Here is a 27684-nt window from a genome sequence, read left to right as displayed (position 1 = left end):
AATGACTCCAGATAACAAACAGCTGGCACTGCCTAAAATCCCTTTTCTTTTTAAAATCAATAGCCTTGCTGTAAATGACACATAGATGAAAGGAAGTATTTCTAAGTCATTCTGAAAGCGACTCCTCATCATTTTTGGTGACCTGCTTCCTTGAGATGCTCATTAAAGCTGTGCATCATCTTTCCAGAAAAAAAAAACCCAACATATTTGCACAGACTTATGCAGATCCCCTGATTCTTCCCAGGGGCCTGTGGATACCTGTTCTAGAACATAGAGCTTCCACGTCATCCTGGAGTGCAAGCAGTTTGGCAAGAGGACTTGGGGAATCTAGAGCAGGAGTTGTTTTATATCATTAGCATTTGTAACCTGCCAGGGGCTACATTTCCATCTGTGCCCAGAATTACTCAAATGCTTATCCAATCGCAGTCTCATTAAAGATTATTTCAGTGATGCTACCTAGCCAGAAATAGACGCAGTATGGGTGTGCCTGTGTGTGGCGTGTGAGTGTGTGCATGCATGCATGCGTGCGCGTGCATGTGGAAAATGCGTGGCCAGTGAGTGGAGGGACCCCAGGCCTTCCTGGTGGAGGAGCTCGCCATCCTTCCGTCAGTGGTTGGGAGATCAGTAGGCCATGAAGTGTAGGACCAGAGCTGTCGAATATTTGTTTCTTTCTCTTGAATTCAAGGATTAGAAATGAGCTCATTGAAATATTAAGGATTGGAAATGTACCCGTGAGGGTGCAGAAAAGGGTGTGCATTCTCTGGTGGGCCTGCGGGTCAGGACAGCTGTTTTGAAAGCAATTTGGTGAATCTGCCAAAGTACACACCCCGTGTCCAGGCGCTTTCCTGCCCAGGAAACTACCCACTGGAAATGCTGGCCCAAGTGCACAAAGATATATGTGTATGAACGTTCTTTGTAGGACTGGATATAATAGCAGAAAATTGAAAGACAGACATGTTATGGAATACGCTGTGGGTTTTGAAAGTAGTGAGGTAGGGCGATTTGAGGTTGCTGAATAATACGTAAAGCTTGAAACAACAGCAAAAAGTTGGGAGACATAGACGTAATATAATATGATAAGATAGAGTTAAATGAATATCCATAAAACAAACTCGAGACGGAGACCTGCCAAATCATCGAATGGTTGCTTTTCAGAAAAAAGACTCTGCAAGGGGTGAGGAAGGCTTCCACCTTTTGTGTAAGGATGTAATTATTTGAACATTGGCAAGTCACATAAATGACAATGATAAGTTTTTAACAACAAAAACATCTGTGTATTTGCATTAAGCGTCTCGACTTGTCTAACGTTGTTTCATGGGTGTGTTCCTTCTGTTTTCTATTTTAGATTCTTGACGAATTCAAAAAGGATTCCTCCGTGTTCATCTTGGGGTGAGGCGCCTCTGCCGGGTTGTTGTTCTGGGTAGTTGTGCCGGGCGTTGGTGCCCTTGTGGGTCCTCCCAGCCTTGCCATGGGAACTCCAGGAGGTCACCTCTCGGGCAGGCACTGGTGGGGTCCCCCTATTGGGGAACTGGCCGGCCCAAGCCTGTGCCACGAATAAACATGCACAGCAACAGGGCTTGTGGAATGTTGGGAGGGTGACCCAGAAGGTTCTGTAGAGAAGCTTGCTTGCTTCAGGACCTCCTTTCCCAGAGGTGCGTTGGGGAAATTCCTGGCTAAGCAGAGTGAACTGAATTCAGATGGGTTGAAGCATATCAAGTGCTTCACGTGGTGCATGGCAGGGCTCGTAAATAGTGACAGTGATGTTATTATTAAAGCCTAAGTGCTGCAGGACTTGTCAGGACCTCTACTACACTTACTAATTCCCCTAATTATAAAGTGGTCTATGTCCTCTGAGCCTGTCTACCTGGGAGAAATGTTTGCCATGGAGTTAATAGCGCCTAGAATGTGATTTGCGGCCCGCTGACCTGGGCCTGCTTTTTGGAAGCAGCCCTCATTGATGAGGATGCCCTGGCAACTATTCCCTCAGTTACCTTCTAAGCCAGAAACCCCAAGACTCTAAAATGTATATAAAACGAATCCAATTCTTATGTGGTATTTTAATGAAAAGATTAGTATTGTTGGACCACGAGGCTGGTTAGGAAAGAAGGTTGGAAATGCACGCAGAGACAACAGACTTTTGGACCCTGAGTGTTTAGTAAAGAGAGAAAGCTTAAAGCTTGTTTTACCTCCTGTATTTCAAAAGAGACCCTCCACCTTCCACCCCCGCTGCATGTGCTCAGGGAAAAGTACAGATTTCCCCAGAATGCCCTGCTCTGCCGGATACGCTTTCCATAGCGAACTGGGTTGCCAGTCCAGTGAGGTTCTGGTTTTCTGGTAGCTATGAGCATCCTCTCCACGAGGCCATCAGTCAGCAAGCTGCTGGCCGAGGTGGAATCTCCCTTTATTCAGGGTGAAGGGGTCCGTGTCAAATGGAAAACTCTCCCAGCAGCGGGCCTCTGCTCGCTCCACAGCTCTCATCTTGCAGGTTCCAGCTGATTCTCCCTGTCCGCCAGAGTTGGGGGCTTCATCTGGCCCGCACCCCTGCTTCAGAGCCCTCGACGGCTCAGCCAACTCTGGAGTCATTTCTCCAGCATCGCCTACCCCAAACGCTCTCCACATCCAGCCCTGCCCGGGCGTTTGCTGTCCACGCCTGTCCGTGCCCGCCCGCCCTCCCTCCCCCTTCCTTCTGCCTTGCACCTGGACCACCTGGGAACAGCCGAGTGTAGATTCCAGGGCCCAGTTCTCCCAGGTTCTGGTGTCAGGGCCCCTCTGAATCCTCCTGGGTCAGGCATGTCGTCTGGGTCACCTTCGTCTTCCTGTTGGCCAGCCTGCACCAGGCCCTGCGGGGGGCACTCGGCTGGGTGTCTGGGTGGCCGTCCTGCTGGCTGGGATCGCCTCCTGACTGTTGGCTGCCCCTCTCTCAACACCCTCCCTTTCCCCGAGGACAGCAACACCGACCGGCCGGATGCCTCCGCTGTTCACCTGCACGACTTCCAGCGGTTTCTCTTACATGAACAGCAGGTGAGAGGACAGCAGGGCAGGGGCTTCTGGGGTGGGGCTGCCCCAGCGGTTGCTCACCTTCTCACCACCTGCCGTTCATGAAACAGGTGTCGCCTCCCTGCTCAGTGCCGCCTCGGGGGCTTAGACTCTGGAATCAGCCCCTTTCCCAGGCCCCAGCTGGAGGAAGGGAAAGAGGACACCGCAGGGCGGGCGGACGGTGTGCTCACCTGCCGGCTTCTGCTCCTCTCAGCTCAGCTCTGGTGTCGCTTCCCCAGGAAGCCTTCCCTGACTCGTGGAGGGTGTGACCAAGGTGGATGAGCCTGTGGGTCCTCTGGGGGATAAGGTGGCACAGCTGTCCTTAAACAAATGACAGGTGGACGTCTCCCGGAATGTTTGCGTGTGGGCTCCGAGCTGGTGGCTGAGTCAGAGTTTGTGTTGGGCAGTGGTTTTCTAGGGGATGGTTCTGCCCCAGGGCAATGGCTGCAGACTCGACTCAGAGCTGCCATTGCCATCTGGTGCGTAGAGGCCAGGGATGCTGCGCAATAACTAAAGGTGCACAGGTCAGCTCCCCGCCCCCCAACAGAGAATTACCCAACCCCACATGTCAGTAGTGCCTCGGCTGAGAAACTGAGTTAGAGTGAGAGAAACCTGACATCCTCTCACCAGCTGTGTGACCTTGGGCAGGTGGTTTGACCTTTCTGTGTCCCACTTTCCTCCTCTTTAAGTGGGGATGAGAACCCTACCTCTCAGAATTGTGGGGATTAGACAAGATGGCCTTGATCTTTTTATTTTTTTGCGGTACGCAGGCCTCTCACTGTTGTGGCCTCTCCTATTGCGGAGCACAGGCTCCGGACGCGCAGGCCCAGCGGCCATGGCTCACGGGCCCAGCCGCTCCGCGGCATGTGGGATCTTCCCGGACCAGGGCACGAACCCGTGTCCCCTGCATCGGCAGGCGGACTCTCAACCACTGTGCCACCAGGGAATCCCATGGCCTTGATCTTTGTGTGTGTGTATGAGTACATATATATTGCGTAGTCACATATCTATTTCAAATTTTTGTTTATATCACTGGAGTTTCATTTACTTTTATTCTCTTTAGTTTTTTTTAATAGACTTTTTCATAATAACAATATATAGTTTTTTTCATAGTAATATTCAGTTCATTTACTTTCAAAAAATACTGTGTATTATAGCACATCTCAAACATGCACAAAAGTAGACAGGCTGGCATCATAAGCCACCCTGTACCCATCACTCTGATGACAAAGAACATTCTGCCACTTTGATTTCATCCATCCTCCATCTCCATACCCACGTGTCTCCCTTCCCTTCTTTCCTTCTTCATTTACTTGCTGGCAAATTCTAAAGTAAACCCCGGACTGTGTATCATTCCATTTGAAAATACTTCAACGTGTCTCTCTTATGAAATGGACTTTTTTTTTTTTTTTTTAGAAAACATGGCCATAATACCCCTGCTACACCTTTCACAATGAACACGAATTTCCTAGTGTCAGGCAGTACACATCCCACGTTCAGACGTCATTGATTGTAGGGAACGTAAACAGACGCACGCTTGCGCGAGGGGCAGAGCTGGTAGCTGCTGTGGTGCGTGATGAACGCTGACCGAGGGCTCTGAGGTGTCGCGCTTTCCCCACGTTGGGTGAATGGCAGTGACCAAGAGAAGGCTTCCTTGCCCCGCCTGAGACTACAACCCAGGGCAGGAGAACCGAGGGGGGATCCGTGAATTCTGTTGAGCACAATTACACGCACGGTGCGGTGCTGCCAGGAGAGTGAAGCAGAGACAGAGGCCCAGGCTGTTTGCTTTTCCGCCGTGCGCTTCCTTGCGCTGAATTACTCAGTTTTGTACAGAGCCCTTGAAGTTAAACGGTTAAACTCCTAGAGACAAGTAGTCTTATATCCTGGAATCCACCACCTCGTGCTCAGTAATTTTATTCCAGGGGAGGGTCACAGGCTTTCCCTACACCGGCCCCGTGGCTGGGCTGCCCTCAGAGATCAGGGCTGTGGGCCCAGAGCAAGGTACAGGGCGTTAGGATCCCGCATCCGGGAGTGAGGACGCAGGCAGCCCATGAGCATGTGTGTGGGTGCGCGTGACGGGAACAAGATGTGCTGCCAGGGATGGGGCCCCTGAGCCGTATGTTTCGTGGACCCGGAATGTCCCAGCTTCCAGCGCTCTGTGGGATGCAGGCATGGAGCAGAGTCAGTGACCTAGGACGTTTGTTGGGGGTGGTGGATGCTCATATGTGGAATAACCACTGTAGCACTTGGTGTGCGAATTAGTACAGGTTTTTAGAAAACACATTGGCAATACACAATTAAAATGAAAACTTTGAAAAGAGGCTTATATACTTTGATTAAATAATTGCTCTCCTAGGAACTTATCCTAAATAATGGCAGCATTTTTAATAGAAGTGAGAACTTGGAACTGATCTGAGTTTCCACTCGAGGGCTGGTTAAATGCGCCGCAGTCCAGCCCTGGGAGGCATGGGTGACACTGACTGACCCGGAACTGATGTGCCTGCGTTGGTCTTGGGCTCATCATTAGGTCAACTTAATTAATGACTGAAGCCTCAGCTTTCTTATTTATATAACTGGAGAATAATATTATATGTCCTGCCTGGGCTTATGTGAGTTCAAAATGAGCCACCATGTGACAAGGTTGAGCCCAGAACCCGGTAGGCTGCCCCTGCCCAGTGTTGACGGCCTCACCATGCTGGTTCCTCTCATCACTACTCTGATCATTTTCATTATTATATTGATAGTTGCCCAATTCAATACCCCACACCAAGTGGATACATTTTTCTACCCCCCCAGAGTATTCATATTTTAAACTCCTTTAGGTAGAAGATTTCTTATTTACAGCCAGTGCAGTTCCAGGTTATAGCAGCTAAGTTTCCATTTTTTTTGTTTTTGTTTTTTAATTAACTAAGTAAGTAATTTATTTGGCTGCATTGGGTCTTCGTTACTGCACGTGGGCTTTTCTCTCTAGTTGTGGCGAGCAGTGCGTGGGCTTCTCATTGCGGTGGCTTCTCTTGTTGCAGAGCATGGGCTCTAGGTGCACGAGCTTCAGTAGCTGTAGCATGCGGGTTCAGTAGTTGCAGCTCGCGGGCCCTAGAGTGTGCAGGCTTCAGTAGTTGGGTGCGTGGGCTCAGTAGTTGTGGCACGCGGGCTCAGTAGTTGTGGCTCATGGGCTCTAGAGCACAGGCTCAGTAGTTGTGGCACATAGGCTTAGTTGCTCTGCGGCATGTGGCATCTTCCTGGACCAGGGATCGAACCCATGTCCACTGCACTGGCAGGCGGATTCTTAACCGCTGCGCCACCAGGGAAGTCCAGTACCCGTGTTCTTTTATGCGAAAGCTTTTTAGGAGAAGGAAGCAGGAAGCTTTTGGCCTTTTGGGGGCGTCTAGGCATGTGCATTAAGTATCCTACAATTTGAGTTTCATGCTCTGGTATTCAAGGATTGCATCACTGCTGTATTCAAATGAACTGGATGCTCCCCCAGCTCCCAGCTATTGGGTGTCCTTTATCCAAGTAGATTTGCAAGGATGAACAGCAAGGCTTATTGTTGATTTGCACCCACCTCATTTGTGTCTGCCCTTATGCTTTTCCTTGTTTCAAATGTCCTGATCTGACCCTTCCCATCCAGCTGCACACGTCGGGTAACACATGTGCTTTTATGATTCTTAAAGATGGAGCTTTTAGAATGTTTGGAACCCAGAAAACATGAGTCAAAGTGGAATCTGTGGCTCAGGTGTCATCCTCTTGTCTATGAATATTTGGGGTTTTAGGGTTTGAGGAGGAAAACAATAAAGTTACTTTAGGTTATATATTCTTTTTCTAAAGGGCTTTCGAAGTTCTGAGACGGTGCAGAAGCTGTTTTTGAACTGGTCATGTATCTTTCAGACGTTGCTGTTGTCTGAGCAGCACACTGCTTCACTGATCTGGACTGATTCTATATCTGTTTTCCAAAGTTCAGTTATTTGGAAGCCCAGCTCTCCTACTTCCCAGCTGTGTGAAGTCGGGATCATCATGTGATGTCCTGAGCTTCTGTTTCCTTGTCTGTAAAATGATGATGACAGTGTGTGACCTGCAGAGTTTTCTGGACTAAACGAGATGTCACGGGAGGATGACGATTGCTCACACAATGCCGTGATTTGAGCACCTTCCGTGTACCGGGTGCTGTGTTAAGCACAGACCCTTATTTCATCCAGCCCGTCACAGCCTCTGTGCGTAGGTACCATTATTCCCATGTAACGGATGAGGAGGTACAGAAAAGGTGTGTAACCTGCTCAGCATCAGCCAGGCGAGTAACCCCAGGGGTCTGATGTCACTGTGCTCCCCGCCTCCTTGTGATAACGCGTATAAAGAACTAGCGTAGAGCAGGAGTCGGCAGACTACACCCAGGGGCCAAATCTGGCCCACTGCCTGTTTTTATAAATAAAGTTTTATTTACAAACGCAGCCACAGTTATTTGTGTGCCTGTGGCTCGTTTTGCACGACAGTAGCAGAATTGAATGGTTGGGGCCCAGAGTCTAAAATGTTTACTCTCTGGTCCTTTAGGGAAAATGTTGGCCCTGCACAGGGTAAGGCCTGGATGGCATGTGCATGCAGAATACGTCCATGTTTGGGTCTTCGACTGAAACCGGATCCTGAGAGGCAAAGAATTTTACAGTTCGTCTTTCTGATGATTTCTTGTTCTCTTTATCATTCTAAGGAGCTCTGGGCGCAGGATCTGAACAAAGTCCGTGAGCGGATGACAAAGTTCATTGATGACACGATGAGAGAAACTGCCGAGCCCTTCCTGTTCGTGGATGAGGTAAGTGGGCCCCTCGTCCTGTTGGCATGGCTTTGTGATTCAGGTGTCTGTCCTCCAAGGTGTATTTTCTGGGCCTCTTCCCTCGGAGGGCTTTGCCGTTAGATGCCCCGAAACTGGCTCTCTTAGTCGAGAACTTTTTTTTTCCTTCCAGGTCCTGAACCATCACAGCCTTTGACTTTTCTCTTCCTCTATTTGATCCTGTAGCCTGGGCGGGACCTTTGCTTTTGTCACTAGAGGGCGTGTGCTGCCAGGGAGTCTCTAACCATTACAAGCAGAGCAAGGAAATTCCAAGGTTTCTGGGGCTCTTGCACGATGTGGAAATGGGTGCATTTGGCCCTGTGTGAGGGGGAACTGGGGAGCTCCAGTCCCATGTACCGTGGTTCCCAGGAAACAGAGTGTTACCCACTGTCACTCAATCTTCTGATTTTTCTTTTTTTTTAAGGGGTCAGGAACTGGGATATGAAATTTCCTGCCTTTTAGATGTTACGATACTGGCATGTTCTGTTTCTCATGTAGGTTCACAACTGTTCGTAATGTTATTATGCCTTAAAACTTATATATGGGCAGCATATCCTCTTGTAGCCTCACATATTTGAGGATACACATTAAAAAGGTAAATACCGTATAGGTCAGTGAAACGTGTGTTGGTACAGCCTATTGCAGTCTGAGTTTTCTGCACTGAAAACTTGTGTAACTGAGGTCTGGAGACCATCTGTAGAATATTCGTGTACCATCTCCCCGTGTTGACACAGACCCAGAAGAACCCGGCACCACCTGTCCTCAGTGTGATGATCCCCTCTTTGTGTTTGTGACTCTCCTAGTTCCTCACGTACCTGTTTTCCCGGGAGAACAGCATTTGGGATGAGAAGTATGACGTGGTGGATGTGCAGGACATGAACAACCCCTTGTCCCATTACTGGATCTCCTCATCACATAACACGTGAGTTTCGCCGCGAGCCTGCAGCGGGTCAGGCAGGTGAAGGGCAATACGGTGGGCGCTCAAGGGCACTGCTCTGGCAAAGCGCGTGGGCAGAGTGCAGGCCCTCGCTGCTCAGATTGGAATATATGAAAGCTTCTGGAGGATGGGGGGATGCATCTCTCTTTCCCAGTTGGTTTTGCAATAATATACCTTTTTCTGTGGCCCTAAGAAGCAAGTCAACAAAGCTGGTTGGCACTGTTTGGGCATCTCATTCTTAGTGGTCACAGGAAAGCAACTGAATTAGTCACTGAACTGATATTTACTGAGAGTTTGCCCTGTGCCAGGCCCTGTGCTTGCTGGGTGCTGGGGATACAGCAGTGAAAAGGGCAGGAGCAGCCCCGTCCTCATGAGCTTGGAGGGGAAAAGGCCTCCTTTGAGTCTTCAGATGAGCCGGAGTTGGTGAGAGAAGAACAGGTGGCGAGGCGAGGAGGAGGGTTCAGACAGAGGAACGGCATGTGCGAAGGTCCAGGGGCAGGAGGAACTGGGGGGGTTCTAGTAGGACTAGAGTGTAGAACCTGGCAGGGTGAGTGGCAGGAGAGGACAGGAGGGTCAGCTTGAGTGGAATCGTTGAGGTCAGAGCGAGGGCAGTGGCAGTGGGAGCCGCTGATAGCTTTTAGGCCAGAGAACACCACACTCAAATGCGTATCTTTGGAAGATTGCCCTGATTGCAAAAAAGAGCAGACGGGAAGGGAGAAATGGGTGTTACACTCAAATTCTGTTACTCAGTCTGCTTTGTCAGGTGGGGGGGTGGAGGCCCTGGGTTCTGGGCATCCAGAGAGCTGTCGACTGGTACTTTACCAAGTGTCAGTCCAGGCAGGAGTTGGAGAGAAGGCCCTTAAGTTCACCTCCCGGCATTTTGGAAGGTACCTTCCTTTTCCGGGGCCAATTGACTTCATGGTTCTCTCTTCCCCACCACGTCCGCTGGTTTGAGTTTGTGTCTTAGAATGGTCAGTCCTGCCAAACCTAGAAAACAGCTGAGCACCACAGACTCTTAAAGGGGGAATGTGGTCAGGAGGAGAGTGAGAAAAATAGGTATTTTCACGTCAGTTTTGGTGGACATAGTTCATAGGGTGGTAAGTCCCATCTGTTCTGTGCTTGGCCTGGGGCCCTGGTATCAGAATGATGGCCCATCTCTGCCCTGTTGAGACTGAGGGCCTAGTGGGCAGCGGCGGGGCAGGGGGGTTGTTAATTTATCATCATACGTCAGTCTCCCGCCTGACACCCTTTGACCGAATTCTCCTCGAAAGAACACACGTTCTCGAGCCCACACTTGGATTGCCAGGATGTTTATCCTTATAGCCCACGATCACGGCCTGAGTCTCATGACTGGCTCGGCCACACGACTGCATGTGTCTGGCCCGGATCCTAAATGGGGGTCTTTGTGGACAGGGAGAACTCGGGCCTTTGGGAGCTCGGGCTGAGAAGTTCCCTGGGGATGCCCTGAGCTGCAGGCCTGCTCCCACACAGCCGCCCACCTCCTCTCGTCCAGGTACCTCACGGGTGACCAGCTTCGGAGCGAGTCGTCCCCGGAGGCCTATATCCGCTGTCTGCGGATGGGCTGCCGCTGCATTGAGCGTGAGTACCCCCTTCGCGCTGGCGGCCACGCGGTCGGCGGGCTGCGACTGGCCGTGTTGTTGCTGGATGCTTTGTTTGTTTGGAGGCCCGAGTAGTGGGGATGCACGGGACAGATGGAGGGAGAACCCAGGTGCCCGTAGCATCTGGGGTGAGCCACGCGGCCACCAGCCGGGGACCTTTCCCCAGAAGAGAAGGTCGCCACGACGAGGAGTGGTGTTGAGCCGGGCCAGGCTGGAGCCACAGCACCTTGGGCTCCAGAAAGTGTCTGGATACAGTGGAGGGGCTGGGAGGCCAGCAGCCAGGACGGCCTTACTGTCTTCCTGTCCCTCGGCTTCTTTCTGGGCTGCTGTGTTCGAGGCAGCAGACACCCTGCGTGCTTCAGCAACGGCCCTGCCATGGCCGCCGCCCTGACTCTTTTTTTTTTTTTCCTGCGGTACGCGGGCCTCTCACTGCTGTGGCCTCTCCCGTTGCGGAGCACAGGCTCCGGACGCGCAGGCTCAGCGGCCATGGCTCACGGGCCCAGCCGCTCCGCGGCATGCGGGATCCTCCTGGACCGGGTCACGAACCCGCGTCCCCTGCATCGGCAGGCGGACTCGCAACCACTGTGCCACCAGGGAAGCCCCACCCTGACTCTTTGTCCCCAGTTGCTCACAGCCACCCCGGCAGAGGTGATTCCAGGCCCCGGACGTGGCCGGGGGCCGGTGCTTCCTCCTGTCCCCCCACCCTTCGCCCCCGGCCCGACTCAGCGCCAGAGGCTCATGGCTGTACCGGGCTGAGAAGAGGCACAAACGACTGATGTAGGCTCCGGTTTCATCAAAAGCATCCATCAGGGCATCAGGCCTTAGCGGCAGTTATTCCTACAGAGCGTTGCTTAATTCATGCCTTTGTCCCTCCTTAGGAAAAAGCAAATGTGAAAAATCAAGTTTGAAACTGTCAGCTCCTATTCCTATTTTTGGGGGTCAAAAATATAGGGGAGGGCTTCCCTGGTGGCGCAGTGGTTGAGAGTCCGCCTGCCGATGCAGGGGACGCGGGTTCGTGCCCCGGTCCGGGAAGATCCCACGTGCCGCAGAGCGGCTGGGCCCGTGAGCCATGGCCGCTGGGCCTGCGCGTCCGGAGCCTGTGCTCTGCAACGGGAGAGGCCACAGCAGTGAGAGGCCCGCGTACAGCAAAAAAAAAAAAAAAATATATAGGGGATGCTCACCTTCTGCATAACCTAGTTCGGTCTGAATATTTTACCGTGAATCTTTAAAAATAAATTTCCCATTGCTCTGTATTCTTTCCGCTGGCAGAAGAAGCAAGCCAAGGTTTAGACAAGTCAAATCAGAAGATAAAACACATGATAAATCTCTTGTTAAAAAAGAAACGTTTCGTTTCTTTTGGACAGCGGGAGCTTTAATTAGACGACCAAAATCTTCCTGTAACCGCATAGGTAACACGTGTCCTCATGTTGGTGGCCCCTGAGGGCGATACCGGTTCTGGCCCCGGGGTCCTGGTGACTGAGCCAGTGCGGGGACCGGGGCTGGTGGCGCGGTCGTCACCCGGGCAGCGTGGCCGCCCTCAGTAGACTAGGGAGGCGCGGGTGCTGAGACTGCACGTCTCTGCCCTCAGTGGACTGCTGGGACGGGCCCGACGGGAAGCCCATCATCTACCACGGCTGGACGCGAACCACCAAGATCAAGTTCGATGACGTCGTGCAGGCCATCAAGGACCATGCCTTTGTCACCTCGAGGTCAGTTGGCTGATTTCCTTCCTGGTGGTTCACCTTTAAGGGGAAGGCGGCTAGGGTTGGGTGGACAGACACACACACAAACATACCCCCCCTGCAGACACACCCCGCATGGACACACACACACACTCAGAGACATCCTCCCACAGACACGGGCAGTCCCCCCACGGATGGGCGCAGACGCCCCCTTCCCCCCAGCGCACGCGCACGTACATTCACACACATCCCACACAGATGCTCACGTGCAGAGGCACCGCCCGCATAGGACACCCCCAGAACACAAAGACACACAGACACCCCCTCCGCAGACACATGATCAGACGTATATTCTCCACGTACAGACACACATGTACACCCCACATAGCGACACAGATACCCCCCCCCGCACACACACAGCCCACCCCAGGCTCCATCCTGGCCAAAGTCGCTGCTGAGAAGCCCCAGCTGAGCGCTGGCGTGCCCCGAGGCCGAGAGCACAGGGCACGCCCTGGTCCCGGAGGCCGGGCCAGGCAGCCCTGCGTGGGCGGCCCCGTCCCGCTTGCTGAGCGCCCCTCCCTCCCTCCCTGCCCGCAGCTTCCCCGTGATCCTGTCCATCGAGGAGCACTGCTGCGTGCAGCAGCAGCGCCACATGGCCAGGGTGTTCAAGGAGGCGTTCGGCGACCTGCTGCTGACCAAGCCCACGGAGGCCAGTGCTGACCAGCTGCCGTCGCCCAGCCAGCTGCGGGAGAAGATCATCATCAAGGTAGCGGCCCGGGGCTGCCGCTCACGTGGGGAGAGCCGGCGGCTCGGGGCACGGGCTCCCCGTTCTCCTCGCTGACCTCGCGCCTGACCCGGGCCAGGTCGCTTCACCTCCCGCCGCCTCTGAGTCCTCGCGGTCTGGGGGTTCACCACAGAACCCGCGTCGTTCACGTGCTGCGAGCATAACGCGGAAGGCCGTGTGCGGAGCGCTTGGAACTGCCCTGTCCCACAGCAGGTGCCCCAGAAGTGTTCACTCACTCCCGTGCATTTGTTTTGGCCAGTCTTCACCATGTCCCGCTCTGCGTCAGGCCCTCGTGAGGAGCTGGGGCTGTTCCACCAGGCTCTGTTCTCACCTGGGGGCTGGGCTGGGAGTGAACAGTTGCCCCAGAGGGCTGCGTGTACTAGGGGCGACAGGTGTCTGTGGGGAGGGGTGAGTGACGGCTGCACCACAGATGCCAGGAGGGGTGACGTTTGGGCATGTATATCACTAGGGTCAAGAGACCAGACGGACCGTGGCTTCAGTCATGTAAGTTCAAGACTCGATGTGCGGGAGAGTATTCTAGGAGCTCTGAGCTCTGGTCCGCGAGGCTGTCCGGGGACCCAGGATGTTCTCATCTTGGTCTGCGGTCTCCCAGGGAAGGGGTTTTCAGATGGGGTTCTGCAGACCCCCAGAGAGTCCACAGATAAAACTTGTGAGGTGGTGGCGTGTGAACTTTGGGCAAAAATGGTGTCTCTTGATTAACATGTAGGTGAAACTTAACACTTCCTTCCATTATGAATATTGGCAACAAGCCGCTTGAGGCTTCGTCACCAGCAGAAATCATGGATAATTTCATAGCACTTCTGCCGTTGTTGCCAATATCTCAAGATAACGTGTGCTCGTCACTACTTTAAAATTATGATGGTTATTAGATCTGCCTGTAGATCTTTTGGAAGATGTTAGTAAAGAAGTACATGTATTAGTATATTGCAAGTATTTTTTATTTACTTGGTAGCTGTATTTTGATATAATTGGATTCTCCTTTCATTTTATGCATTATAAACATTATTCTGAGAAAGGCATCCGTAGTCTTCCCCAGACTTCAGAGGGGGTCCATGCCACAGAACTGGCAAAGGCTCTGCCGTAGGGGGCACTGTCCTTGCGTGTGGTCCATGCTGGGTTGCAAGGCACATTGAGCTCCAGCTCGTAGAAATGGGAATGTGAGGGGTCCAGGGCGAGTGATTCCTGGTAAGCAGGTGGGACATCAGTTGGACAGTCCTGGGCTGTTGTGTCCAGTGCGTGAGAACTTAGTCACATGACCGCACCATCTGCAGGGGCTGACTCTAGCTGGGCAGCCGTCGGTGGGAGGAGCGGCGTGGATTTCAGTGACAGCTGGCAGGTTCGTAGGAAGGACAGAAAGGGATTTACCAGGCAGAGAAGGGAGAAGGCCCTTCGGCTTCGGGGATGACATCCATGAAGGTGGGGTAGTGTGAACGCGTGGTATGTTCCCTAGATTGTCACTGGACCACTAAGATGCATTGGGGATATTTCCTACATGCCAGGAGATCACGACGGTCTTCTAGGGAGACAAACCGCTTGACAGAGAAACACCAAATTGTGAGGGGGCTTTGGCTGAGGCCCATCCAGAGAGGAGGAGGCTGGTGCCCTCAGGGATCAAAGCACCAGCATATTTGGAGAAATCGGCTAAGATCCCGGGGCAGGTTCCGCTGAGACGCTCAGGGAAGCTTCCAGCGTGAGGAAGGTGGGATGAGAGGCAGAGGGTGCTTGGCCGGGCTGGGGAGGTGTCCAGGGCTCCTCAGGTTTGGCAGTCAGTCTTCAGGGAACCTCGTTGCATCTCTCTGTTCCCGGCTCCCCCGTGGCTTCCCTCGGTTTCTGTTAGAACAGCTCTCTGCGTGTCCCCATGTATTTTCCAGCGCTTGTTTTAGGGTGTGAAGACTCCTTTTAGAGCTCCCACTGCCCCACCTGTGGTACCTCTTGGTTCAGCCCTTTCAATTTCAGGGAAAAGGGGTGGACGTAGCATTTGTGACGTGATCACTGAGTGCCACACACTGGGCTGGGCACGGTCGTCAGTGTTATTCAGTCTCACGGCAGACCTGCAGGACTGATAATCCCGGGCCCCCAGCCCACCTGACAGGTGAAGACCCTGAGGTCTAGAGGTTGACTCAGCTGAGGTTACACAGTTAGTTCCTGCCAAAGATGGAACAAAATGGAACATTTATGTCGTGCTGCACTATCTACAGGTATCCTACACGCCCACTGCCTTACGGGACAGGGGGGCTATGTTACCCCCATTTAAAAAATATATTTATTTATTTATTTGGCTGCGCTGGGTCTTCGTTGCGGCATGTGGGATCTTCAGTTGCGGCATGTGGGATCTTTAGTTGCGGCATGCGGTATCTTAGTCGTAGCATGCGAACTCTTAGCTGTGGCGTGTGGGATCTAGCTCCCTGACCAGGGATCTAACCCAGGCCCCCTGCGTTGGGAGTGCGGAGTCTTAGCCACTGGGCCACCGGGGAAGTCCCTGTTACCCCCATTTTACAGGGGAAGTTACTGAGACAGATTGTCATGCAGCCAAGGCCACACAGCGAGGAAGGTGATAGGCCCTGAATTCAAGCCCAGGTCTGACTCCCAATCCTGAGCTCCCTCCACCAGGTCACCACAACTGGGACTTATCAAGGCTAGTCCACATGGGCAGTCAGTGAACTCGCCCAGGTGGACGTTGTCGTAATCATCCTCTTAGGCTTGCGGATGAGACATGAGAGGTTCAGAGAGGTGCGGCCACCTGCTCAGGGTCACACAGCCGATAAAGCAGCAGCAGTGCTGTTTGCACCCAGGTCTTCTAAATCTACATCCCCAGTGTGCCTTCCACTGCCCTGCACAGCCTGTGCCCATGGGCTGGCTGTGATCTTGCCTTGCCCTCTGTGTGCTGGAGAATGCGGGCGCATCATTGATTCATTGAATATTTATCGAGCGCTATCTGCTAACCTAGTGCAGGAGGTTCAACAGGGAACAAAACAAAGTCCCTGCCCTCATGGGGCTTATAATCTAGCAGGGAAGACAGACAGAAGACAGATAGATACGTAGATACACTTAGGCTAAAGAGCGTGAAGATGAACTGCCAGGGGCTAGAGAGTGGCAGGGGTGGGAGGGGGAGTGTGGGCTGTTTTTAGGGAAGCTCCTCTGAGGAGGTGACGCCGAGCACAGAGCGCAGTGTAGTGAGAGAGAAGCCAGGCAGAGAGAACAGACAGTGCAAAGGCCCTGAGGTGGGACGATCCGCTGGATGCCTGGCTGATGTGAATGAACGTTTGCTGGCTCACAGATCCTAACCTGGGTCTTAGGGAGACAGGCTTTGTGTATTTTTCCCCTCAGCATAAGAAGCTGGGCCCCCGAGGCGACGTGGATGTCAACGTGGAGGACAAGAAAGATGAACACAGGCAGCAGGGTGAACTGTACATGTGGGATTCCATCGACCAGGTGCGTCTTCTCGCGCCCCTTCTCAGAGCCCTGAATGTGTTACGGCCTGCTGGAGAGCTCCGGGAGGATTCCTGTCTCACTCCCACTTGTGCCAAGTGAATTTGTCATTTTAAGGAAACTATTCTTCTTTTGCATCATTAGTGTTTTATTTTGAAGTAGTTTTATATTCAATGTGACATACTCTAGATTCTCACACACATACAAGCACAGAGAGTTCTCATACGTGCTTCACCCAGTTTCCCCAAATAGTAACATCCTCTGTAACCAGAGTATAATTATCATAACAAGGAATTGAACATTGGGCACAATACTACCAACTAATTTGTGGACCTCATTCCAGTTTGTCCACTCATGTCCTTTTTCTGACCCAGGATGCAATCTCGGATGTGATAATGCAGTTCGTTGTCCTAACCCCTTAGTGTCCTCCAATCTGAGGCAGTTCCACTGGAAACATTATTACTGTTATTTTTGGCCGAGCCACGTGGCTTGCAGGATCTTAGTTCCCCTGACCAGGGATCCAACGCGGGACCCCCTGCAGTGGAAGCGCAGAGTCCTAACCACTGGACTGCCAGGGGAGTCCCAAGGAAACATTATTTTTTGATGGGAATGAGGCATTTTGAATGTTAATGCCACTTCTCATATCCCATAACCTAACATGGCAATCTATTTGAGTAGGTATTGATCAATTCATTGATTCACTGATTGAAGTGTATTTGATTTACAAGGGTGTGTTAGTTTCAGGTGTGCAGCAAAGTGATTCAGTTATATATATATGTATGTATTTCAGATTATTTTCCATTATAGGTTATTACAAGATACTGAATATAGTTCCCTGTGCTATACAGTAGGTCCTGTTGCTTATCTATTTTATGTATAGTAGTTTGTATCTGTTAATCCCATATTCCTAATGTATTCCTCCCCCCAACGTTCCCCTTTGGTAACCCTAAGCTTGTTTTCCGTCTGTGAGTCTGCTTCTGTTTTGTGTTTAGGTTCATTTGCATTATTTTTTAGATTCTACATATTAAGTGGTATCATGTTATGTTTGTCTTTCTGCATTTGAGTATGTTTTTACATGTCTATTCTTATATTCTAGGAATAAAAATGGTTGAAATTTAAATATAGAATTAAGTCACATTTAAATGTTGAAGAAAGGGTCTCTAGACAGGCTGGCTGAGAAATCCTGAAAGTCTTAAAAAATGGGTGAAATAGAAAAAGACAGTCGTGAGGACACACACAGAGAAAACAATCCCATCATTCGTAAAAGCCTTCAGATTAAAGGAATACAATACTACGTTGTGTCAACGCTTAGACACCCTGAATAAAGAAGCCCTGAAAATGCCAGAAGAACCCCAGAATAAATAGATGTTTTAAAAGAAATGTCTCACAGGGGATCGAATTCTGTGAAACCACCATAAATGGCTCCAAGAGTAGGAAAGGCGAGTTCCCAGTGGATGCTGGGGTGATGCCAGGCAGGGGCCTTGGGCCTCAGAGTTGATGGAGCAGAGACTTTGGGGAAGCCCTAACGCTGGTTTCACTTTGTAGAAATGGACTCGGCACTACTGTGCCATTGCTGATGCCAAGCTGTCCTTCAGCGATGACATTGAACAGACTATGGAAGATGAACAGCCCCCGGTAGGTGGACACCTCCTGTAATGCTGCTCTCACCCGGTGGCCGGCAGGCCTGGACATGCTCAGTCCAAGGAGCTGCCTCTTCGGGTACCGAGGCTTGCCTGGCTCTTCTCGGATTGGCTGGCTGGCCCATGTGCTTAGCCAGTGAGGTTCAGGTGTCTTTCCTGCTCTCTGAAAGGCGTGCCTCGCCTGTGCTCCCTGGGGAGGATGGGGACATTTGGATGTTCTGTCCAGCCTTACCCACTAGCCTGTTCCTGGCTCTCCTGCCCTCCCCCCCGGGGCTGCTGGTCATCCTTGGTACTGTCCCTTGAGTGCAGCCCCCACGGTATTATGGCTCTCAGGCTTCCTGTACAGTAGAGTTGAGGGCTGTACTGGGGACCCCTTATCCCGGGACTCAGAACTCCAGGAGGCCACCACAAATGGGGAGGTGTCAGGAGTAGGTGGCTGGGGGGTGGGGAGGGCAGTGGAGGCTGGCTTCCCGGACCTCTCGGGGTAAAAGTGAGCTGAGGCCGTTTTTGGTCTGTTATCCAGTCCAGTCTGTTATTCAGGAATCGGCACACACAGAGGGACTAGTCTGATGATACTGGGGGTCTGGTCCGGGTTTTCAGAGACCCCTCCTCTCCTTGCGGCCCAGGATATAGCCCCCACGGAGCTGCATTTCGGGGAGAAGTGGTTCCACAAGAAGGTGGAGAAGAGGACAAGCGCCGAGAAGCTGCTGCAGGAATACTGCGCCGAGACGGGGGGCAAGGATGGGACCTTCTTGGTGCGGGAGAGCGAGACGTACCCCAATGACTACACCCTGTCCTTCTGGTAATGGCCGTCTTCCCCGGGGCACGCGCCTTCTCCTCGCGGCTGGTGGGGTGGGGTGCCGTGAGGCAAGTGGTGGCAGCTTAGGCCAGACTTGGGTGGGGCTGGGCTGGAAACCCAGACTTTACTTAGTGAGCTGTGTGGGGCAAGTCTTGGGTGAGGGCCCCCAAACTTAGTCAACAAGATGAGCAATATTTCAGTGCAGTATTTAAAATTGTAAAGTGGCCTTACGGAACTGTGGGTGAGGCTGTATTGACTCATCATTGACTCAGTCATCTGTGCATGAATTCATCAAAAGATATTTATTTATTGGGTACTTGCTCTGTGCTAGGCACAGTGACTTAGCAGTGACAGACAGACAGGGTCCTTGTCCTGATGGAGATTAGAGTTTCAGGAGGGAGATGAACAGTGGAAAAGGAATCAGGCAGATGATACATAATTCTCGTTGTGACATGTGCAGTGGGAAAAGCGCAAGACGTTATGGAAGTCTGTAAGAGAGGGGTCTAGTGTGATGTTGGGAGAATAATCCAGGAAGACTTCCTGAAAGAAGTGGTGTTTAAATTGAGACCTGAAGGATAAAAGTTCTAATATTAACAACATACAAATAATCGCGACAGCTAACGCCTGTAAGATGCTTACCAGGTACCAGGCAGCGTTCCGAGCACATGCTGTGTGTGATCTCGTTTCATCCTCAGGACATCTCTGTGAGGAGGATACTATCATTGTCCTTGTTGGACCACTAGGGTAATAATAGGGGGAGACTCAGGGAGGACAGGTCACTTGTTCACGGTCACTTAGCTCCTCAGTGGCAGAGTCAGGATCGGAACCTAGGCTGTCTGGCTCCAGAGGAACAGTTACGTAGGTAAAAGGGGACGGCGGGTAGAGGAAGTAGGTAGAATGGTCTGGAATCCAGCCCCAAGGATCAACTTGTGTGAAAGCGCTGGGCCGGTGCTAAGAGCAGACGGAGGCTTGTGTGGCCGCACGTAGCGTCCACTCCTGGGGGCCCCGGCTGCAGCTGTGGCCCACCCTGTGCTCTCTGCCGTACCGGCTGCGGGAAGGGCCAGCCGGCCGGGCCTGGGCTCTGACGTGGTCCCTCTCCCGGCAGGCGGTCGGGCCGCGTCCAGCACTGCCGGATCCGCTCCACCATGGAGGGCGGGACCCTGAAGTATTACCTGACTGACAACCTCATGTTCACCAGCATCTATGCCCTCATCCAGCACTACAGCGAGACGCACCTGCGCTGTGCCGAGTTCGAGCTCCGGCTCACCGACCCAGTTCCCAACCCCAGCCCGCACGAGTCGAAGCCGTACGTGTGCCCTGTGCTCTGGGGGCGCGACTGCGTTCACGGATCAGAAACACCAGCCTGGAGGGTGTGCTGGGGCCCAGATTCCCACGGGGCGCCTCACCCGGGCCCACCGGGGTCTCTTGCAGTTCCCCAGGGCGGCCGCTGTCCAGTTACCTATGGCCTGTTTCTCTCTCCTCTCCCTCTCCCTCTCCTTTCCTTTCTTCTCCTTTATCTTCCTGGTCCTGAGGTCTTGAGCGTTGATTTTCAGAGATAATTTTGGCCTGGTGTTACTGTTTTCTGTCCAAGCTCGTTCCTTTTGGTCTGAAAGCGAAAAAATAATTGTCAAGTGAGTATCAGTTAGGCCTTGCAAAGGGTTGACTAGTTGTGAAAAGCAAAGAGTAATTTTTAAGCAGAAGGCTGCTCAAATGCACATTTCACAGGAGGCCATGTAGCTATGACACCTTTATTTTTTACTTTTCTTGTCCATATTCAGATGGATTGCCGTAAAATTTGCTATTTCACATCTTTAAAAACAACCTAAAAACCCTATTCCCTATCTTTTCTGCCTCTGCTGTTCTGAGACACTGTGGTGACTGTGCCGCCCTCTGATGCTTGGGTCGGGGGTGGGGGGTCGGGGTGGGTAAAGATGTAAGTTGATTTATTCGCTTATGCTCCAAGCAGACCCACTGCATGAACGCTTCACCCAAACTGTGTCTGGGTGATCTTTTTAAAAACTTCTGTCTTCAGAGGTGATTTCGGATGCGGAGGCCCACTGTGTAATTTCCGTGGTGGGTTCCAGGGCCGTGTCTCAGGCATCCCGGGAACCCACCGTTTCCTCCTCTGCTGCCAGTCTCAGCGGCCTCTCCCTTGGCCATTTTCCCGGCCCTGTGCTGCAGGTGGTACTATGACGGGCTGAGCCGTGGAGAAGCGGAAGACATGCTGATGAGGGTTCCCCGGGATGGGGCCTTCCTGATCCGGAAGCGGGAAGGTTCTGACTCCTACGCCATCACCTTCAGGTAGGTGCACGGGCTGGAGCCCCCTGTGTGCTCTGCAGAGACGGCTTGGGAAGGGCAGGTGTGGAGAACAAAGGGGGAACTGCAGGTGGAGGCTGAGCTCTGTGTCCTCCGCCCAGGGTGTCTGCCAACCACGACGATGGCGATAGTAAAGAGCGAGAGCAGACTATACTGACGTGTGCTTTCAGTGTGCTGGGCGCTGGTCTGTATTCTCAGGAGCACTGTGTTTTATATTAATTCATCTCATCTTCCAACGACTGTGGGATCAGCATGACCGTGATCCCTACTTTTCAGAGGGGGAAACTGAGGCACAGGGAGATTAAATAACCTGCTTGAAACATGCAGTCTGTGAGTGGTGGAGCTGGAATTCGAACCCAGGCAGCCCTGGCAACCCAGATGGGTGATGTTGTAGATGTTGTTTCCTCCCATCCACAGTTGACACCCCACTGCCAGTGGTTGTATGGACCAACCATTTCTAGGACTGTGGTTCTCTACGTTAATTCTACCCCAAGATGCCCAATTCCTCCAATTTCTACCAAAAGCAATGTGAGGGAGGTTCAGACCCAGTTCGTCATACTTTCCCTCCGTCTCCCCATTTTCAGGGTTTCCCTGTGTATTCTTGATGATGGTAATAGAATGCTGGCTACCAGATATTGAGTTCCTAACTGATGTTTGGGACACTGGGCCGCCTTCAAGGCCTCACCTGTTCGAGGCCATCACTGTAGCCCATGAGGGGTAGATCCAGTTATTACAAGTAAGGAAATGGAGGCGCAGAGAGGTTAATTGACCTGTCTAAAGCCACACAGCCTCACCCTAGGCTGAGTCAGGGTTTCAGACTCAGGCCTGTCCTCCTCCAGAGCCTGCGTGCTTTACTGTGAGGTCTAAGCAAGAGGCTTGTGGGCCAAATTGGGCCTCTGGGTGTTTTGCTCAGCCTGCACGGTGATGTTAAAAACAGAGAAGTTTTACCTGGAAATTCAGATTGCTTCTTATGAAAAATGGAAGGAGTTGGAAGCTCTGGGCCCACGGTTCCCCGTGGTGAAGGTGGTTACCGGCTGCACAGTCGGGGCCCTGGTGTGCCAGCCTGCTCCTGTCCTCCCTTTCCTGTTGCCCTCACCCATCCCCCTTGGCTACTGTTCCAGTCTGCCCCCCATCCCCCCATTAGCCCTGAGATGCCTTCTTGGGGGTGGTGATGGTCATTATCACTGCTATTTATTGAGGACCTACTGTGTGCCAGCTCCATCCAGCGTGGCTCTTTTGTGCTTTGTGCCGCCAACAGAGGGGTCTCTTTGCTCTTTTCCCCACAACTCTTTACGGTGCCTGCTACCCCTGGATGGGAGTTGAATGTGTTTAATTGAATCTGTGCTGTACCAGGCACTGGGCTGGATGTTGGGGGTCGCATTGTGCTATAGTCTGTCGTCAGTCGGGGTGCTTCTGGGTGCAAGGGACAGAAACCAAACTCTGTGGCTGAAAGAAAAAAGGTGGGGATTTAGTGGCTACAGGCTGAGATGCCCAAGAGGTGAAACTGGCCTCCAACACACTCGGATACAAGCCTCGTCTGTGACCCTCAGGAGACTAGCTCTGAGCATCTCGGTGTTATGCTCCATTGGCTCTGTTCTCGCTTGACCTTGAGGTGCCAGGACAGCGTCCACAGAGAGGATGAGTCTTGTGAGGTACTCCCACTGGCCCCTGCTTGAGCCCGGTAACTTGATTCTGATTGGGCACCTTCAAGCTGGCGATGAGGTTGGGGTCACTGGAAAGGCATGGATGAAGCGGCGGGCTCCCAGGTTGATACTCAGCTTATATACATCCACCGTGTTCTGCTTGCACATCTGTCCTCCCCATGAGATTGGAGGCACCCTGAGAGCTGGAGGTTTTCTTTTTCAGAAATCTATAAATGTTTGATAAGCCCCTGCTCTGGGTCAGGTCTAGAAATTCAGGAGTGATAAAAACAGCCCAGCCCTTGCTCTCATGAGGCCAGTGGTCTGGTGGGGATGAGAGGTGTCATCACAGGACTTACAAGTGACTCCCCTTCTTCCTTCCTCCCTCCCCCCATATATCTGTGGGGGTACTTCTTCTGTACCAGGCCCCGTTCTAGGCCCTGGGAACATATACTAACCTTCTGTATGGATTTCCACAGGAGGGAAGTGTCTGCTTTCAAATCCATGCAAAGAGACAAGGTTGTTTTCTGGGTGTGAGTGGTGGGAGGCGCCCCTCCATGGGATGAGGGGCTTCATCGCGAAGCTAAGCCCTCAGGCGTCAGTGTTCACTGGCTCATAGCAACACACTCCGGGAGGCTCATACTCCAGCCCTGTTCTCCCCTTTCGATTGTTCTGTCTCCCAGGGAAGTTTTGGCTTGCCTGTGTATATTTTCCCAACCATCCATTTCTTTAGTTTCTTCTGGGTGCCAGACACCTTGCAAGGGGCTTACCCTGGGTTACCTAACAGACAGCAGTCCTGACACTTACCTTGAGACAGAAGCTGTGCATCCCCAGATCTGTGGATGAAGAAACTGAGGCTCAGGGAGGTTACCTGGGGCAGGAGCCAGAACCTGACTGATGCTCTTAACCTCGGTACCCCAGAGCCTCCCCGCCCTGCGGAGCTTTTGTATAAAGTTTTAAAATTAATTTTTCACTACGTAAGTCTGTTAGCCTTATAAAAAATTAAGATACTGCAGTGAAAGCTAAAGCCACCTATGGTCTTTGCCATCTCAATCTTTGTTTTGGTAGAAAGCATAGTTTTGTAACTCGCGTCTCCATCAAGACTCAAAAAAAATTTTTTTTTTACAACACACATATGTATGTACCTGTGGGAAATATATAGCGCCATTCTGTTAGTGGTATTTTGTTCCGTTAAAAAAATACAAATAGGATCATACTATAGCTTCATTCTGCAACTTGTTTTATTTACTCAGCAGTATTTCTTTTCTTTTTTAAAATAAATATTTAATAAAATATCATTGCACGTAAGCTACTGAAGAAGTAGTCTCCTAGCATTTTTTTTTAAAATAGGAGTTTTGGAAGAAATGGCTTAACGGGATGTATTTTTTAAAACAGTAAAAAATGTCTGTTAAGGTGCAAAATTTCTAAGAGAAGTAGTTTGAGCATAGTAACTATTTCTGTTGCAGTTTTCAAGTGCTCTTGGCTGTAAAGTTAGGGTCAAACTTACTGTCACAGATATTTCTATTCTTGCTGATAAAAGCTAGTAAGACTGAGGATTCTATTTTCTTTTGGATTTTTTTCTGCCTCTTGTTTCAAATAGGTGAGGAAATAAAAGATTTGTTTCCCCTTTTGGAAAAAAAAATTCCATTTGTGCACTAGTTGGATCACTAAAGATAAGATTTAAGGATTGGGGCATCAAGTCCCAGAGTTCTCCAGTAGAGATGGGCTAATGTTTTCTATAAAGGATCAAAGGATAAATATTTTAGGCCTTGCAGGCCAGTTGGTCTCTGTTGCAACTGCTCAGCTCTGCCGTTGCAGAGTGAAAGCAGCCACAGGCAGTAAAACAGATGAACATGGCTGTGCGTCAATAAAACTTTATTTACAAAAACAGGAGAGGGGGGTGGATTTAATCTGTGGGCCATAGTTTTCTGGCCCTGATCTGGACGCTGGGGTGTTCTGTAGTCAAGTCCTATAGTTGGGGAGGAAAGGAAGGGCCAGAGGAGCTATAGCTGTTGAGTCACTCTGAAGTGTTTCTTCTGAGGTACCGGTTCTTCTGTATCTGTTTTGCAAAGACCTACATCATTGTATTCCATGGGAGGGCTGTGTGCTCTTCATTTATTTGGTCCCCTAGGTTGGATGACTAGGTTGTTTCTAATTGGTGGGCTTATATGGCCACCATCTGGCTGCCAGGATGTCAGCACCATGTGGTCTCCCCCCAGGGCCAGGGGCAAGGTGAAGCACTGTCGCATCAACCGGGACGGCCGGCACTTCGTGCTGGGCACCTCCGCCTACTTCGAGAGTCTCGTGGAGCTGGTCAGCTACTACGAGAAGCACGCACTCTACCGGAAGATGAAACTGCGCTACCCCGTGACCCCCGAGCTCCTGGAGCGTTACAATATGGTAGGTGGTTGACTCACTCGAGATTGGGTGGAATATCTTGTCTGAGGTTACGATTCATCCGTTTGTTCATTCAGCAAACCTTTCTTGAGCACTTACGTGTGTCCCACACGGCTCTACGTCCAACAGCGTGGACAAAGACCCTGCCCTTGGGCTCTTACAGTCTAGTGTAGGGGAGACAGACAACAAATGAAATTTAAAAAAATATACAGAGCATGTATCAGCTGGTGGGTGATAAGTGCTACGGAGAAAAACACACTGAGCAGGTGGATAAGTGGATAGAGCGATGGGGAAGGGGCTGCACTTCTCAAGGGTGCCCGGGAAGATCTCGCTGACAAGGAGACACGTGGGCAGACACAGGAGGTGGAGGAGGGAGCCTGCAGCTATGAGGAAGAAGAAAGAACAGCCAGTGCAAAGGTCCTGGGGTGAGAGCGTGCCTGAAGGCACAGAAAGGAAGCTGCTGTGGCTGGTGAGTGAGCCAGGGCGGGGGCAGAACTAAATAAGGATAGAACTGCGTGGTGCAGGGCCACTGTGAGACACGGGCTTTTATTCTGAGCCGTTGGGAGGGTTCTGAGCAGAGAAGACAGCCGATCTGATTACCATGTCTCAGTTCCTATCAGATAGAGTCATTAACTTATTGAAAAGAGATTTACTGTGCACCAACCATGTGCCAGGAACTGTTCTAGATACTGGGAGTATGGTGGAACACCATCGGCCGCTGGGAAATTTGGGCTCTAGAAAAGGGAGCTGGGTGACACACACGCACCGGGCAGGGTGAGTTACAACGAAGAAGAGAAAACAGGATGGTGTGCTAAGGGATGGGGCACTTCGTTAGACTGGGGCCACAGAGGTGGGAGCAGGCCTCCTGCAGAGGGTGACAAGGGAGCCCAGGGAGCAGACTGGCCGGGAAGCTGTGCAGAGGCCAGTTCCGGGGGTGGGGGAGCAGGGGTGCACGAGACGGGAATGTGGCTGGTGGGGCTAAAGGCCAGTGAGAGAGGCAGAGGAAGGGCAGGAGGGATCTTCAGTGTGTGCTGGTGGAGGTTTACCCACCTCTCTGTGAAACAAAGCCCTGGTTTGTGGCATCTGCCAATTTCTGTGGTGTAAATACTCCCACGGTGGCCAGCGTCAAGCTGGTGACGTTGAGTGGCGGTCAGGAAGAGCGGTGAGCTCGCTCCAGCACACCACTGGATCTCAGGGTGTGTGTTTTTTTCTTACGTAGGAGCACAGTGCCTGGCACAGTGTAGGCCCACATGGGGGCCGCTCTCATTTTGGGGTAAAATTTCCAAGTTTTGGGGAACTTCTTAATAGCTTTTTACTGTCTCCACCTGCAAGGTGAGTAAACTGTGAGGTTTCAGCTCTTCTCCTAGAGAGCAGGAAACCACAAAGGTGCGTAGCATCCTTGTTCTAAGGAAGGGCTGTCCCGGGAGCTTGGATAGCTCCATTTATTTTTCTCTCTTCTTTTTCAGGAAAGAGATATAAACTCCCTCTATGACGTCAGCAGGATGTATGTGGATCCCAGTGAAATCAGTCCTTCCATGGTACGGTGCCAAACTTCCAATTCACGCTATTCCTTAGTCACTAGATTGACATGGGGCCCACCCCCAAGTTAAAAGAGGGTAAGGGAGCATTTTGGAAAACTTGGCCCCCCAAAATGTTTTTTTGAGAAGAAACTGATGATTGACAATACGACATCTAGTTTCAGGGAATAGGTTAATAGAATTCCATCCAAACGCGACTGTGTTTTGCTAAAATTCTGAAGTTTGATGAACCACCTTTGGGCCACACAGCTTCTAATTAAAAGTCTTTCACATGTTTCTTGCTAAGTGACTGAGCCTGTGGTGTTCATAAATTCATTTGGTTCAGTGACCTCTTTGCAGTGCAAACGGTATCTTACATTCCCACCCCAGCTGCTCTGTAATTTCATGCAGGTGGGCCTGGATTTTTACTGTTAGCCTGCAGCTCCTGGTTTCATCTCAAATTCAGTTTGAGCCTGCGGCGAATTTTCTGTTTGGGGGGCTGTCTGGTACACGATTAGTGTACAGTTCTCACTTAGGAAGGGGCCCTGCTGGTGGGCTCTGTAGAAATCCAGAGAGAAAGTTGTTTAAACTTATAATCCTTGGCCAATGCAAATCCCTTTCAGCAAGAAGTGAAGTCTTGAAAAGTTGTGGGTGCATGGAACTGGGTGTGAAAGGCATTAGGGGACTTGGCTAAATAGCAAAAACTTTTATTAGAAGTGACAGATGCTTTGGTCATGAGAACGACATGGCCTCATGTCAGCCAGGTGTCAGGGTTTGGTGGAGGCCACGGTAAACTGGGGACACAGAGCCCGTCTCAAGGGCAGCCGCCCCCCGTTAGGAGTCGATGGCTGCCTTTCCAGAGATCAGGCTGGGTCTCCTGATTTCTCGAGACAAGCCAGTAATCTGGATGTTTGAGGTGAAATCTTCCCATTATAAAATCCTGGCAACTAAACCAAGTTGTAGAGAAAGTCTTCCTACACTCAGTGAGCCAAGTAAGACATGGTTGTATGCAGAATTTGATCGCAAGCTGCCAGACCATGGTGAGTGCTTC

The 27684-nt window shown here is 51.4% G+C and overlaps 1 protein-coding gene across 4 annotated transcripts in view; it reads left to right on the top strand.

The window, feature by feature from the left end:
* Window positions 1-27684, top strand: part of PLCG2 (phospholipase C gamma 2) — a 184308-nt gene that overhangs the window by 124145 nt on the left and 32479 nt on the right. For all 4 annotated transcript variants that reach the window (XM_027119166.1, XM_027119165.1, XM_027119168.1 and 1 more), the window contains 14 exons: window positions 1346-1389; window positions 2949-3021; window positions 7733-7834; window positions 8656-8774; window positions 10303-10388; window positions 11997-12117; window positions 12688-12856; window positions 16223-16327; window positions 17870-17959; window positions 18591-18766; window positions 19869-20069; window positions 20945-21064; window positions 24939-25119; window positions 26583-26654. In XM_027119166.1, the coding sequence (XP_026974967.1) occupies window positions 1346-1389; window positions 2949-3021; window positions 7733-7834; window positions 8656-8774; window positions 10303-10388; window positions 11997-12117; window positions 12688-12856; window positions 16223-16327; window positions 17870-17959; window positions 18591-18766; window positions 19869-20069; window positions 20945-21064; window positions 24939-25119; window positions 26583-26654 (1659 nt within the window). The remainder of the gene's footprint in view (window positions 1-1345; window positions 1390-2948; window positions 3022-7732; window positions 7835-8655; window positions 8775-10302; window positions 10389-11996; window positions 12118-12687; window positions 12857-16222; window positions 16328-17869; window positions 17960-18590; window positions 18767-19868; window positions 20070-20944; window positions 21065-24938; window positions 25120-26582; window positions 26655-27684) is intronic.

This window comes from Aethalodelphis obliquidens, unplaced genomic scaffold (assembly GCF_003676395.1).
Source record: "Aethalodelphis obliquidens isolate GAN/ISIS:26980383/991018 unplaced genomic scaffold, ASM367639v1 scaffold20, whole genome shotgun sequence".
NCBI classification, from domain to species: domain Eukaryota; kingdom Metazoa; phylum Chordata; class Mammalia; order Artiodactyla; family Delphinidae; genus Aethalodelphis; species Aethalodelphis obliquidens.
This window is presented reverse-complemented; position numbering and strand designations above follow the sequence as displayed.